This window comes from Loxodonta africana, chromosome 2, assembly GCF_030014295.1.
Source record: "Loxodonta africana isolate mLoxAfr1 chromosome 2, mLoxAfr1.hap2, whole genome shotgun sequence".
Lineage (NCBI taxonomy): Eukaryota > Metazoa > Chordata > Mammalia > Proboscidea > Elephantidae > Loxodonta > Loxodonta africana.
The window spans coordinates 88,272,196-88,287,685 of NC_087343.1; the positions used below are offsets into that span (position 1 = coordinate 88,272,196).

Here is a 15,490-nt window from a genome sequence, read left to right on the forward strand (position 1 = left end):
TGTATCTGTTGTTGTACCAGTACCAGGCTGTTTTGACTACTGTGGTGGTGTAATAGGTTCTAAAATCAGGTAGTGTGAGGCCTCCCACTTTGTTCTTCTTCTTAGTTAATGCTTTACTTATCCAGAGTTTCTTCCCCTTCCATATAAAGTTGGTGATTTGTTTCTCCATCTCATTTACAAATGCCAGTGGAATTTGGTTTGGGATTGCATTTTATCTATAGATTGCTTTGGGTGGAATAGACATTTTTATAATGTTGAGTCTTCTTATCCATGAACAAGGTATGTTTTTCCGCTTATGTAGGTCTCTTTTGGTTTCTTGCAGTAGTGTCTTGAAGTTTTCTCTCGTTAGACTTGTTCCTAAGTATTTTATCTTCTTGGGGGCTATTGTAAATGATACTGATTTGGTAATTTCATCTTCGGAGTTCTCTTTGTTGGTGTAGAGGAATCCAACTGATTTTTCTGTGTTTATCTTGTATTCTGATACTTTGCTGAACTCTTCCATTAGTTCCAGTAGTTTTCCTGTGGATTCTTTAGGGTTTTCTCTGTATAACATCATATCATCTTTAAATAGAGATACTTTTACTTCTTCCTTATCTGTTTGGATGCCCTTTATTTCTTTATCTAGCCTAATTGCTCTGGCTATGACCTGCAGCACACTGTTGAATAAGAGTGGTTATAAAGGCCATCCTTGTTTGGTTCCTCTTCTCAAGGAGAATGCTTTCAGACTGTCTCCATTTAGGATGCTGTTGAGTTTGTATAAATGCCCTTTATTATGTTGAGGAATTTTACTTCTATTCCTATCTTGCTGAGAGTTTTTATCATGAATGGGTGTTGGACTTTGTCAAATGCCTTTTCTACATCAGTTGATGAGATCACATGGTTCTTGTCTTTTGTTTTATTTATGTGGTGGATTATATTGATTGTTTTTCTACTGTTGAACCATTCATGCCTACCTGGTATGAATCCCATGTGGTTGTGGTAAATTATTTTTTTGATATGTTGTCAAATTTATTAGGTAGAATTTTATTGAGGATTTTTGCATCTAAGTTTATGAGGGATATTGGTCTGTAATTTTCTTTTTGCATGGTGTCTTTACCTGGTTTTGGTATGAGAATTATGCTGGCTTCACAGAATGAGTTTGGGAGTGTTCTATCATTTTCTATGCTCTGAAATACCTTTAGTGGTAGTAGTATTAACTTCTCTAAAAGTTTGGTAGCATTCTCCAATGAAGCCGTCAGGACCAGGGCTTTTTTTTTTTGTTGTTGTTGAGGCTTTTTAATAAACTTTTGGATCTCTTCTTTTGTTACAGATTTATTTAGTTGTTCCACCTCTGTTTGCGTTAGTTTAGTAGGTAGTGTGTTTCTAGAAATTTGTCCATTTCCTCTAGGTTTTCAGATTTGTTAGAGTACAGTTTTTCATGATTCTTTTAATTTCAGTTGGGTCTGTTGTGATATCACCCATCTTATTTCTTATTTGGGTTATTTGCTCCCTCTCCTCTTTTCCTTTTGTCAGTTTGGCCAGTGGTTTATGGATTTTGTTAATCTTTTCAAAGAACCAGCTTTGGGTCTTGTTAACTCTTTCAGTTTTTTTCTATATTTCATTTAATTCTGCTCTAATTTTTGTTATTTCCTTCCTTCTGGTTCCCGAGGGCTTCTTTTGCTGCTCTCTGTCTATTTGTTTGAGTCGTAGGGTTAATGCTTTGATTTTGGCCCTTTCTTCTTTTTGAATGTGTGCATTTATTGCTGTAAATTGACCTTTGAGCCCTGCTTTTGCTGTGTCCCAAAGGTTCTGGTAGGATGTGTTTTCATTCACATTGGATTCCGTGAATTTCTTTATTCTGTTCTTAATTTCTTTTATAACTCAGTAGTTTTTGAGCAAGGTGTTGTTCAGTTTCCATGTGTTTGATTTTTTTTTTCCTTACTTTTTCTGCTAACTGATTTCTACTTTTATGGCTTTATGGTCAGAAAAGATGCTTTGTAATATTTGATGCTTTGGATTCTGTTAAGACTTGCTTTATGGCCTAATATGTGGTCTATTCTAGAGAATATTCCATGTGCACTAGAAAAGAAAGTACACTTGGCTGCTGTTGGGTGGAGTGTTCTGTATATGTCTATGAGGTCAAGTTGGTTGATTGTGGCATTTGGATCTTCATGTCTTTATTGAGCTTCTTTCTGGATGTTCTGTCCTTCTCTGAAAGTGGTGTGTTGACATCTCCTAGTGTTGTGTAAAGGTATCTCTCTTTTCAGTGGTGTTAGAGTTTGTTTTATGTATTTTGGAGCCCTGCTGTTGGGTATTTAAATATTTATTATGGTTAAGGCCTTCCGGTGTATTGGCTATTTAATCATTATATAGTATCTTTCCTTATACTTTGTGGTGGATTTTACTTTAAAGCCTATTTTGTCAGAAGTTAGTATTGCCACTTCTGTTCTTTTTTTTTTATTAACTTTTATTGAGCTTCAAGTGAACATTTACAAATCAAGTCAGACTGTCACATATAAGTTTATTTACACCATACTCCGTACTCCCACTTGCTCTCCCCCTAATGAGTCAGCCCTTCCAGTCTCTCCTTTCGTGACAATTTTGCCAGCTTCCAACTCTCTCTATCCTCCCATCCCCCCTCCAGACAGGAGATGCCAACACAGTATCAAGTGACCACTTGATATAATTAGCTCACTCTTCATCAGCATCTCTCACCCACCCACTGTCCAGTCCCTTTCATGTCTGATGAGTTTTCTTTGGGGATGGTTCCTGTCCTGTGCCAACAGAAGGTTTGGGGACCATGACTGCTGGGATTCCTCTAGTCTCAGTCAGACCATTAAGTATGGTCTTTTTATGAGAATTTGGGGTCTGCATCCCACTGATCTCCTGCTCTCTCAGGGGTTCTCTGTTGTGCTCCCTGTCAGGGCAGTCATCAGTTGTGGCCGGGCACCAACTAGTTCTTCTGGTCTCAGGATGATGTAGGTCTCTGGTTCATGTGGCCCTTTCTGTCTCTTGGGCTCTTAGTTGTTGTGTGACCTTGGTGTTGTTCTTCATTCTCCTTTGCTCCAGGTGGGTTGAGACCAACTTCTGTTCTTTTTTGATTGTTGTTTGCTTGATATGTATTTTTTCCATCCTTTTGAATTTTAGTTTGTTTGTGTCTCTAAGTCTAAGGTGCGTTTCTTGTGGGCAGCATATAGATGGATAGTTTTTTTTTTTTTGTCCATTCTGCCACTTTCTGTTTTGGTGCATTTAGTCCACTTACATTCAGCATTATTATTGATAGGTATGAGTTCAGTGCTGTTATTTTGATGTCCCTGTTTTTAAATTGTTGACAGTTTCTTTGTTCCACTTGATTTTCCATGCTGAGTCATTTTTCTTTATGTATTTTCATCTTTTTCAGTGTTGTTGATTTTGTATTTGCTGAGTCTTTGTATTTTTCTTGTAGTTTATTTTGATGTGTAGGATCCTTAATTTCCTTTGTGGTTACCTTAATATTTATCCCTATTTTTCTAAGTTTGAACCAATCTTTTATTTCTTTATATCACCTTGACTTCCTCTCCATATGAAAGGGCTATGACTACATTTTTTAGTCCCTCTTTTTTCTTTTTAATGTCATCTTTTACGTAATGATGCCTCTGTTTCCCTATTCTGAGTGTTTTAGCTTTGACTTATTTCTGTGACTTCCCTATCTGGGTTGATATCTGGTTATTCTGTCCTGTGTTCTAGTCTTAGGTTGTTGTCTGATGTTATTGATTTTCTAACCAGTGGACTCCCTTTAGTATTTCTTGTAATTTTGGCTTGGTTTTTACGTATTCCCTAAACTTTGGTTTATCTGAAAATGTCCTAATTTCTCCTTCATATTTGAGAGACAGTTTTGCTGGATATGTAATTCTTGGTTCTCAGTTTTTTTCCTTCAAGGCTTTGTATATGTTGGCTTTGTGTATGTCATGTCGTTGCCTTCTTGCCTGTATGATTTCTGCTGAGTAGTCTGAGCTTAGTCTTACTGACTCTCCTTTTAGGTGACCTTTCATTTATCCATAGCTGCTCTTAAAATTTTCTCCTTATCTTTGGTTTTGGCAAGTTTGATTATAATATAGCTTGGTGAATTTCTTTTGGGATCTACCTTGTGTGGTGTTCGATGAGCATCTTGGATAGATAGCCTCTCATCTTTCATGATATCAAGGAAGTTTTCTGCCAACCAATCTTCAACAATTCTCTCTGTATTTTCTGTTATCCTTGCCTGTTCTGGTACTCCAATCACTCATAGGTTATTCTTCTTGATAGAGTTCCACATAATTCTTAGTGTTTCTTCATTTTTTTAAAAATTATTTTATCTGATTTTTCCTCAAATAAGTTGGTGTCAAGTGCATTATCTTCAGTCTTATTAATTCTGACTTCATTGCCTCAATTCTGTTGCTATGACTTTCTACTGAGTTGTCTAATTCTGAATTTTTATTGTTATTCTCCTGGATTTCTATGTGCTGTCTCTCTATGGATTCTTGCAGCCTATTAAATTTGTCATTATGCTCTTCTCTAATTGTCTTAAGTTCCTCTGTTGCTTTTTCTGTGTGCTTCTTTGCTTGTTCTGTGTTTTGCCTGATTTCCTTCCTGATCTCTTGAAGAGCTCTGTGTATTAATCTTTTGTATTCTCCCCCTGGTAATTCCAGGAAGTTCCGTTTATCCTGAAGATTTCTTTATTCTTTGTTTTGGGAGCTTGCTGAAGCAGTTATGGTCTGCCTCTTTATGTGATTTGATATTGAATTTTGTCTTCGAGCCATCAATAAGTTATTGTATGCATTTATTTTATGCTTGCTTCCTGTGTCCTAGCTTCTTGTTTTGATATGCCCAGATAGGGTACTTGAGTGAGCTAGTTTGATTATTGGAGGCTTTGAAGCTCTAATGTCCTATCACCAGGTGGTTAGAGATGTTACTAGGTATGTGAGCCCAGGAGTCCATTTACTTTTCTTGTATGAATTCAGCTTAGGTGTCCAGGCAGTTGGTTACCAAGTGTGTGGTGCAGGCTCTCACCTGCAGCCCTAGACAGGCAGGAGTGATTGGTGTAAGCATAGGTATCTGGCTGCAGTAGGAGATCACGTGCTGAGCAAGGCAGGGGCCTGACAGCTGTCCTTGCGTGCCTGTGAGGAAAGCATTTCCCTGTTCCCGAGAGTGGGTGGGTTTTGCAGCTAGACTGTGGGCACCCAGTGCTATTGACAATAAGGACTGGGAGACACCACTTATTCTTGGACCCCTGTTGCAGGTGGCTAGGTGGAGTCTGTGGAGCCACCAGTCCTCAGGCCCCTGATGTGGGTAGGTGAGGACCCTGCTTCATAGGCAGAACGATGTCAAATGTCATAAACCTGCCTTTCCACCATATAGCTGAACTGTTGAAGTTAGACTTCAGGTATATATCCTGTTGTGCTGTGCTACTGGGGGCCTACGCTGTTGAAATGGGCCCACACAGGTCTATGCAGGAGTGAAAGGCATTCAAAGTCCACGGACCCCTTACGCCTGTGCCTAGAAAAAAGGGGCTGCGCCTGTCCTGAGTTCCCAACTTAGGAGAGCTTGCAGATTATTTTTCCCCTGTTTGTTAATTTGTTCCTTCTCCAAGGCTGGGAGAATGGCTCAGGGCACGTGATGGGTCCTACTGCTGGCCCAGGGGACACGGCAGTCTCTGAAATCAACTCAGACCCAGTGCAAAGCAGGAAGGGAGCAGAGAGGTGGGAGAGTGTTTTTTCCCCAAAGGGGTGTTTTTTGATTTGCATGGTAGGTGAGGCGCATATATTTATCTTTTACCGAATGAACGCTGCTTTTCACTGATTCTGGAGGCGTGAGTAGACTTTTTGCTACTTGGTCTCACCCGATGTAAAATGCATCCCGAATGCCACTGCTTACCTCACTGCTGGCACCAGCCAATCCTGGCCTACTGGGTCAGGCCTGGCAACTCCTCGCAGCTTCTGAACTGTCTCTCCCTTCCCATGCTGGTCAGTGCGATTCCTCAACTTTGCCTTTGATGTTCAGGGCTCCTGGATTGCCATATATAATCAATTCACTTGTTTTCTCAGGTCTTTGTTGTAAGAGGGACCACAGGAAGCATCTGACTACTGCACCATCTTGGTCCTGCCTCCTCAGATATTTTTTATTACTAGATAACTTTTCAGTTGAATATAAAAACAATGTTTTTTCAGCTTTAGTATCTTTGATACCGTGTTGTACAGTAAAATTCACCAGTGAATTATGTGCCAGTATTCCTGGTGTAGTGCTTATCAGAAAGGAATATTTACCAAGGAGCCTGTACTTAGTCTAATGCTTCTGTAAATTGGTTCCTAAGTTTTGAAGAATTATGTATTGAAGAATATACTTCTCCTATTTTTGTTTTAGTATTTACACAGAGATATCCTATAGTAAACATAATTAGCCTGTTGATCAGATTACACTTATCAAAATTCTTTTCTTATATATTTTATTATGGAGGATTTCAAATATATACAGAAGTAGAGAGAGTAGTGTAATGGATCATGCATTCATCACCCAGCACAATTATCAACTCGGTTCATTTTATTTCATGTATATTCTACTCCAACTTCATTCTTTCTTTCTGTATTATTTTGAAACAAATCCCAGACATTGTATCATTTTATCTGGAAATATTTTAGTATGTATCTCTTAAAAAGCAAAGGCACTTAAAAAAAAAAAAAAAAACTAACTATAATTCTATAATCATGCTTAAAAAATTAACAAAAATTCCCTAGAATCATCAAATATCTTGTCTGTTTTCAAATTTCTCAAATGGTCTCATGAATTTTTAACTGTTGGTTGAATCATAATTTAAATAAGGTCTATAAATTTCAGATGCTTATGTCCATTAAGTATCTTTTAATCTCTAGATTGCAACCTGCCCACCCATGCCTTTTTTACTGAAACTTATTTGTTGAAGAAACTGGATCATTTACCCCATGGAGTTTCCCACAGTCTAGATTTTGCCTATTTTATTCTCTTGGTGTTGTTTAACAAGCTCCTCTGTCCCTTATGTTTCTTGTAAATTGGTAGATCCAGAGGTGTGACCAGATTCAGGTTTATTATTTTTTTTTCTTTTTAGCATGAATATACTATAGATAGTGGTGTATAGAGAATTTATGGGTTTTTCTATGGAAGTATATTTAAGGCAATGGGTTTTGAGTTCTTTTGTATTTGCACCTCAAAATATATTGTTTGGCTTTCAGACAGAATTTGTATCAAGAAAAAAGGGAGAGAGAAAGAGAGACAGACCAGAGTATGGGGAAAGAAAGAGTAAGGGAACACTTAAATATATTGGTATATTTACTGAACATAAACCTGTAATTATACTCCAGTAACTTCTTACCTCTTCCCTATTAAAATAAATGAAGTTAGGACTTCCTGTATATGTCTTGAGCCATATAGAGACTCAAAGAAATGTTTATCTTTAGGAATTGAATAGTTGTGTCCATTAGTAAAAGAAGGAAATGATTATATTTTGTTGTTAGAATAATCTAAAATACACCAAATATATGGGGAGAAGGTGTAGTAATCTTGCATAATAAACTTAGCCTGTAGTATTGGAAGTATCCAAATGTGAAATTCTGGGTTATATATCAGGTTATGTCACTTTGAGTACTAAGGTGTGCTGGACCCAAGCCATTGTATTTTCAGTTACCTCGTATGCATACAAAAGTTAATCAATGAATAAAGAAGACTGAAGAAGAATTAATTCATTTGAATTACGGTGTTGGGGAAGAATATTTCATATACCATGGACTGCCAGAAGAACAAATGAATCTGTCTTAGAAAGAAGTACAGCCAGAATGTTCCTCAGAAGTGAGGGTAGTGAGACTTTGTCTCATGTACTTTGGACGTGTTATCAAGAGGGACCAGTCCGTGGAGAAGGATATCATACTTGGTAAAACAGAGAGTCAGCAAAAGAAAGGAGGGCTCTCAATGAGATGGCTTCACACAGTGGCTCCAACAGTGTAACATAGCAACGATTGTGAGGATGGCACATGACTAGGCAATGTTTGAGTCGGAACCGACGTGACGGCACCTAACAACAACAATAACATGAATTAGATCTGTGTAGTAACATCAATTTCTCATATGCAAGTTCAAGTCGAAGTTGAAAAAAAATTAAAACAAGTCCATGAGAACCAAAGTACGACCTTGAATATATCCTACCTGAATTTAGAGACCATCTCAAGAATAGATTTGATGCCTTGAACACTAATGACCAAAGACCAGACAAGTTGTGGAATGTCATTAAGGACATCATACATGAAGAAAATAAAAGGTCTTTAAAAAGACAGGAAAGAAAGAAAAGGCCAAAATGTGTATCAGAAGAGTCTCTGAAATTTGCTCTTGAACATTGAGTAGCTAAAGCAAATGGAAGAACTGAAGTAAAAGAGCTGAACTGAAGATTTCAAAGGGCAGTTTGAGAAGAAAAAAATAAAGTATTATAATGAAATGTTTAAACAACTTGAGTTAGAAAACCACAAAGGAAGAACACGCTTCGTGTTAATCAAGCTGAGAGAATTGAATTAAAAATTGAAGCCTTGAGTTCCAATACTGCAGAATTTTATGGGGAAAATATTGAGTGAAAGATGGAAGTAATACACAGAGTCACTGTTTTAAAAAGAATTGGTCGATATTCAACCACGTCAGGAGGTAGCATGTGATTAAGAACCGATGGTATTGAAGGAAGAAGTCCAAGCTGCACTGAAGGGGATTCTGCCTGGTTTAAAATCAGGAAAGGTGTACGTCAAGGTTGTATCCTTTCACCATACTTATTTAGTCTATGTGCTGAGCAAATAATATGAGAAGCTGGACTATATAAAGAAGAATGGGGCATCAGGATTGGAGGAAGACTCATTAACCACCTGTGATATGCAGATGACACAACCTTGCTCACTGAAAGTGAAGAGGATTTGAAGCCTACAGCCTCACTATGGATTATACCTCAAAATAAGGGAAACAAAAAACCTCACAGCTGGACCAATAAGCAACATCATGATAAACGAAGAAAATACTGAAGTTGTCAAGGATTTCATTTTACTAGGATCCACAATTAACACCCATTGAAGCCTCAGCCAAGAAATCAAAGGAAGTACTGAAGTTGTCAAGGATTTCATTTTACTCGGATCTACAGTTAATACCCATTGAAGCCTCAGCCAAGAAATCAAAGGAAGTATTGCATGGGACAAATCTGTTGCAAAAAAAAACCCCAGTGCTGTTGCAAAAGACCTCTTTAAAGTGTAAAAAAGCAAAGACGTCATTTTGATGCATCTGACTCAAGCCACAGATTTTTTCAATCACCTCATATGCATATGAAAGCTGAGCAATGAATAAGGAAGACCAAAGAAGAATTGATGCATTTGAATTGTGGTGTTGGAGAAGGATATTAAGTATACCATGCACTATCAGAAGAACAAGCAAATCTGTCTTGGGAGAAGTACAGCCCGAATGCCCCTTAGAAGTGAGGATGGAGAGATTTCATCTCATATACTTTGGACATGTTTTCAGGAGAAAACAGTCCTTAGAGAAAGACATCATGCTTGGTAAAGTAGAGGGTCAATGAAAAAGAGGAAGCTCCTCAATGAGATGGATTGACACAGTGGCTCCAACAGTGGGCTCAATCATAGCAAGGATTGTGAGGATGGTGCAGGACCTAGCAGTGTTTTGTTCTGTTGTACATAGAGCTGCTATGAGTTGAAACTTACTGGAAAGCACCTAATCAGAGATTAGTGGTGGTGGTGGTTGTTGTATGACATTGAATAGATTCTAATTTGTAGCAACCCTATAGGACAGGGTAGAACTGCCCCATGGAGTTTCCTAGCCTGTAAATCTTTGCAGGAGAAGATTGCCAGATCTTTTCTCCCATGGAGCAGCTGATGGGTTCAAACCACTGATATTTTGATTAGCAACCCAGTGCTTAACCTTTGTTGCATCAGGGCTCCTTGTTCATAGGTTAAGGTAAGGCAATTTAATAACAGCAGAAGCAAAGAACATTTAAAGGTAAAAGATAGCATTGGCTATGGTATCTTAATAATTATTCACTGAAAAAATTCAGAGAGAGACTGAGAGCCAGGAAGTGAGGTCAAATATGATACCCATGTAGAGGCTCTCCGTGGCTGAGACGTCTCTTCTGGGAAGAGTATTGGATAAGCCTGGATTTGAAAACACTTCTGCCCTTACTTAACCTTGATGAATTTTAGTGCTCTTATTTCTAAAATGGGCGACTATGAGGATTAGAGCAATATACGTAAAATTTGTAGCACAGTTCATGGCATATGCTCAATATTTTTTTCGTTCCAGCCCCTCATTGACAGCCCCTTGAGGCTTGAGTTTTCATTAGACGTTAATAATTTAATGAAGCTCTATCTGTATAATAAGGTCCCTGTGTGGCACAAATGGTTTATACTTGACTACTAACCTAAATTTTGGTGGTTCAAACCCACCCAATGGTGCTGTGAAAGAAAGGCCTGGTGATTTGCTTCCATAAAGATTACAGCCAAGTAAACCCTGTGGAGCAGTTCTACTCTGTAACACATGAGGTCACCATGACTTGGAATTGACTCGATGGCAACTGGTTTGATTTTGGTTAGGTTCTGTATTAGCTATTATTATTAATTAAATATGTGCTTAATTTACTTTTTCAGCAGTTTTATCTTGTTTTTCTTTTCAATTTATTACTTCTCTCTCTCTGTCTCTTTTTCTCTTATTATATCCTGAATTAAAGAACCACGATAGATATTAAGCCAATCATACGTGAACTGAATGTTCCCATCTAACTACCTAACCATGATCTTCATATTCTGGAAAGTTCTCACTGGTTGAATCTTACTGGCTACCAGCTACACTGATAACCTCTATTACGGTTAACTTCCAAACAAGAGTTAAGAAAAAATTTAAGCATTTCAAAATAACAAAAGTGTTATAAAAATGGACCTAGTCATCATTTATCCATTATTTGGTTAAAGAAGATGTCATACTAAAATATATAAAAAACTTACTACAACCTTGTTTTTGAATAGCATATTTGATAGAGTAATTTAATAATTTATTTGGAATCGACTGGACAGCACTGGATTACTGGGTTACATACCAAATAGCAGAATCCTTTGTTATAACAAAAACTGTTCGCTTCAGTTGGCATATATGTGGATATCTTGAAAGAATTTTGTATTTTTTATGCTTCATTGGACATCCATGTACTTTGGCCAAAGTAGAGTGTTCATGCATGCAGAATTGAATAGAATAATAGCATTTCACTTGTCAATAAAAGGTAATTTTCAAGGCATTAGAATTGCATTGTTGCTTCGAGTGAATTTATTAGGTGTTTTTTTTTTTGATATTTTATTAACACTGGGTTCCTCATATGAACATTCTGTTATTGCCCTTATTTTTGTTTATTTTGGCCCTGAATTCTTTTTTTACATTAGAAAAATGCAGCAGCTTCATATCTTATCAATAGATCTTTAACATATCTCTTCCTCATTACTTTATTATACTTTAACGCCCCTTGAGCAAAATAGTCTGCTACCTTCTATTTTAGTTATAATTTTATAGAACTCTATTATGTCTATTATGGAGACCCTGGTGGCGTAGTGGTTAAGTGCTAAGGCTGCTAACCAAAGGGCAAGCAGTTTGAATCTACCAGGCACTTTTTGGAAACTGTGGGGCAGTGCTACTCTGTCGTATATGGTCACTATGAGTCAGAATCGACTCTACAGCAATGGTTTTTTTTTTGTTTTTTTGGTTTATTATGTCATATTATCCTAGCTGGATTAAAAGTTTCTAGAAGGTAGATATCATTATTATTTTTTTAAATCTGCTGGAGTCTCTACAGAACATGAAGTTTGTACATAGCACTCTTAATGAATGTTTGTTTGGTAGATCGAGTGGATTAATTGCAACTGGTTTTCCACAGATTGATGTCACTTCACTATTGCAACTTACTTGGAAGTTCGGGTTTCTTTTTCTTTTTTTTTTTTTCACTGTATTAAGTGACTTTGAAATTAATTTAACTTTGGTTGGCTTCTCAGATTGGCCTTTTAAGTTTTGCATTGTAAAATTAAGCTTATTTCTGTTGCACAAAATAGCTTTATTTGTTACTAGACGTTTCATTAATTTTTTGGGGGAAGACTGTTCAACTGAGATTCATAAGGCTTTACTGGCCAGTTTTTTTTAACATATAGAGCACCAGGTCTTTCTTCCTAGTCTGTCTTAGTCTGGAAGCTCCACTGGAACCTGTCCACCATGGGTGACCCTGCTGGTATTTGAGATACTGGTGGCATAGCTTCCAGCATCAGAGCAACACGCAAGCCATCACAATATGACAAACTGACAGATGAGCTGTAGGTTTGTTACTAGACATTTCATTAATTCTTTTGGGGAAGACTTTGATTTAAAAAAATGGTTATTTCATATGTTTCCTAAAGCATCTAACATTTCCAAGTTTGCCCTAATGAGAAAATCATTCTTGATAATTCTGGATTTTGAAGATTGCGGATGGCTTACTGTGCTTTATTGTGATAAACGTTTTTAATTCAGTGCTATTTTAGAATCCTTGGAAGAATTCTAGTAATCTTTTCAGGAAGAAAGGCCTGACTACTTCTGAAAATCATCCAGTGAAAACCCTATGGATCACAACAGTACAAACAGTGGTCCAATTCGCAAATGATCATTGGGTAGCTTTTTGTTCCATTGTGCGTGGGTCACCATGGATTGGGGGAAGACTTGATGGCAGCTAATAACAACAACAATCTTTTTAGGATTTAGTTTCAAAGATGAAGTTAGTTACAGCAATAGAAAGACCACTGATTCGTCTTTCTGATTAATAGGATCATGTAAAGAGGTGCTTTCTTAACTGTGTGACCTTAGTGCCACTTTTGTGGGTAACTTTTTGTTGCCAGACACTACCATCTCATGTTGTGGAAACACAGCCTCCACATTTGTGATACCTTGTTAATAATTGACTTCTAATATGGATTAACTTCATTGTTTGCTTCATTCAAATGTTATAGAGGCCAAAACTTGGAAAGCCAACAGAGTGGTACTGGAATTTTGAAGCTCTCAAAATCCTATTTCATTGAGTCACTAGGCACGTACTTTAAGTTCCTTTCGGAGTCATTCAGTGTGAGTAATTCAGCTCGGGGCCTGTCGTCGATTGAATTGTGTACTCCAAAAATATGTGTCAACTTGGCTAGGCCATCATTCCCAGGATTGTGTGATTGTCTTCCATTTTGTGATCTAATGTAATTTTCCTGTATTTGGTAAATCCTAATCTCTGCCTGTGGTTAATGAGGCAAGATTTGGTTATGTTAAAGAGGATTAGGGTGAGATATAACATCGTTAACTCAGGCCATATCCCTGACCCCAAGTAAGGGGAGTTTCCCTGGGATATGGCCTGCGGCACCCTTTATCTTCCAAGAGATAAAAGGGGAGGGAAGCAAGCAGAGAGATAGGGACCTCATTCCACCACGCAAGAAGAATGAGGAACATAGCACATCCTTTGGACTTGAGGCCCGTGTGCTGAGAAGCTCCTAGACCCAAGGGAAGATTGATAACAAGGACCTTCCCCCAGAGCTGAGAGAGAGAAAGAAAGCCTTCCCTTGGAGCTAACGCCCTGTGAGAGAATAAATTTCTCTTTGTTAAAGCCATCCATTTGTCATATTTGTGTTATAGCAGCACTGGGTAACTAAGACAGGGCCTCTTTGGTCAGAGGGTAGAGCTGATTATTCTCATATACTCCCTAAATCAGACCCTCTTTTCAGTGGGGAATAATGTGATTGACAACTAGGCTCCTTAGAAACTGATCATAATCTTGTTTTCCAGACTTCTGGGCCTTGAGAGAATGAATAGATTTTGACAAGTATAGGCTGGATGTGGATATTTCAGGAGAGTGAAGGACATGAACAAAGGGACAACGGTGGGTTCAGAATTCCTCCTTCCTATCCTTTAGTTCTGGTCTTATATGTCACTTCCTCCAAAAAGCCTCCTGTGACTGTCTCAGTCTGTGTACCTCTGATCTTGATTCTCCTGTCACCCTTTCCTACCCTATTATAGCTCTTATCATGCTATTTTGTAACATGTGCTATTTGACTCTCTTTTCATGAGATTATAAATGTTCTGCCATCAGGGGAGATGTCTTTTATTTACATGCGTATCCCCAGCCAATACCTAGCATAGTACCTGGCATCTGGCAGGAGCCAAATAAGCATCTGTTGTATTGGTGGCTGGATTCCTGCTCTCCCTCTTTTTTGTTCGAGTGTTCAATATTTGATCAGCGTGGAGGTAAGTGAAGGAGTTCAGTGTCTGCCTGACTTGCTATATTTCAGTAATCACTTTAGTCGTGAGAGGCCATCTAGGCCCCTTTAGCCAGTGACATTGGAAAGCATCAGATTTGTCAGGTCAAGATTCTCTATTTCAAGAGTTTGGGGATGAAGAAGTTGGTTCCAGATCCATTGAAAGGTTGAAAACTTTTGGCCTTAGGAGTTGGACTAAGGCTGTTTTGTTTGGCATCCCAGTGTCTTTTAAAAAATACGAGCCAATATTTAAAAGTTAGGCGACTTCTACATAAAAATATGAATTATAGGTTTCTTGAATAATCGGAATGGCTGGCCACCAACAGCCAGTTCTTATCCACAATCTGCTGGCACTGAATAGCAGCTGCTACTTTTATATAGTCACTTGCAGTCTCCGGTTTGCTATAGTCCCCATCCCTCATATGTGGGCTTATTTTTGGCCTGCGTGGCCCTTTGAAATATTAGGATTTATATCTGTGCTGAAGAGGACGGAGCTGGATTTAAGTTTTAGCAGGTACTGAGTTCGAGTTCAGTTTGAGATTGCATCATCTAAGGGAACACAGAATTGACATCTTTCACTTATACCTTGAAACTTCCTCCCAGTGGAGTTGTCCAGAATATGTTCAGTGATGTAGTTGAAAATGATTTAGACTCAGAAACTGCAGCATGGGAAATAAGTACGTGATGACTCACCTAATTAGGAATGTAAGTCTTCATGTGCTGGTTACGACTGTTACTATAATTTGAACCATATGAAATTGCCATTTTTGTTGCTAAAAATTGTTAAATATTGGCAAATTCATGCGGTTCAACCGAAATGCTTTAGTATAGCTGAATTGTCTTTGTGTGCCGTCGAGTCAATTCCAACTCATAATGATGTTATAGACACAGTACAACCTGTCCCACAGGGTTTCAAAGCCTGTGATCCTTACAGAAGCAGACTGCCAAGTCTTCCTCCTGCTGAACAGCCAATGGGTTCAAACCACTGACCTTTTGTTAAGCAGCTGGGTACTTAACCACACTGCACCATCATGACTCCTTATAGCTGAATCAGGAAGTATCAAAAATTGAGGATATAGGTTTTATTTTATCAGAATTAACTCTTATTTCACTTGAACCCCAATCTTATCAACCATCCCCTTGTTTGCCATTAGAAAACAGGCATGTAAATGGGTACTGTTATAAGTAAATCATGGGTT

General features: G+C 38.0%; 1 protein-coding gene across 12 annotated transcripts in view; it reads left to right on the top strand.

Moving 5' to 3' along the window:
• The window catches only part of XRCC4 (X-ray repair cross complementing 4), a 342,053-nt gene that overhangs the window by 13,112 nt on the left and 313,451 nt on the right, over positions 1-15,490 (top strand). For 4 of the 12 annotated variants that reach the window (XR_010318853.1, XM_064273791.1, XM_064273796.1 and 1 more), the window contains exon 1: positions 2,747-13,915. The exons of 1 other annotated variant lie outside the window; for it this stretch is intronic. Coding sequence is in view for 9 of the 11 variants with exons in the window: in XM_064273791.1 (XP_064129861.1) it covers positions 13,870-13,915 (46 nt within the window). In the remaining 2 variants the exon portion in view is untranslated. Of the gene's footprint in view, positions 1-2,719; positions 13,916-15,490 lie in introns of those variants that run through there. 7 more of the 12 variants (XR_010318852.1, XM_064273778.1, XM_064273800.1 and 4 more) reach the window with 5 other exon arrangements.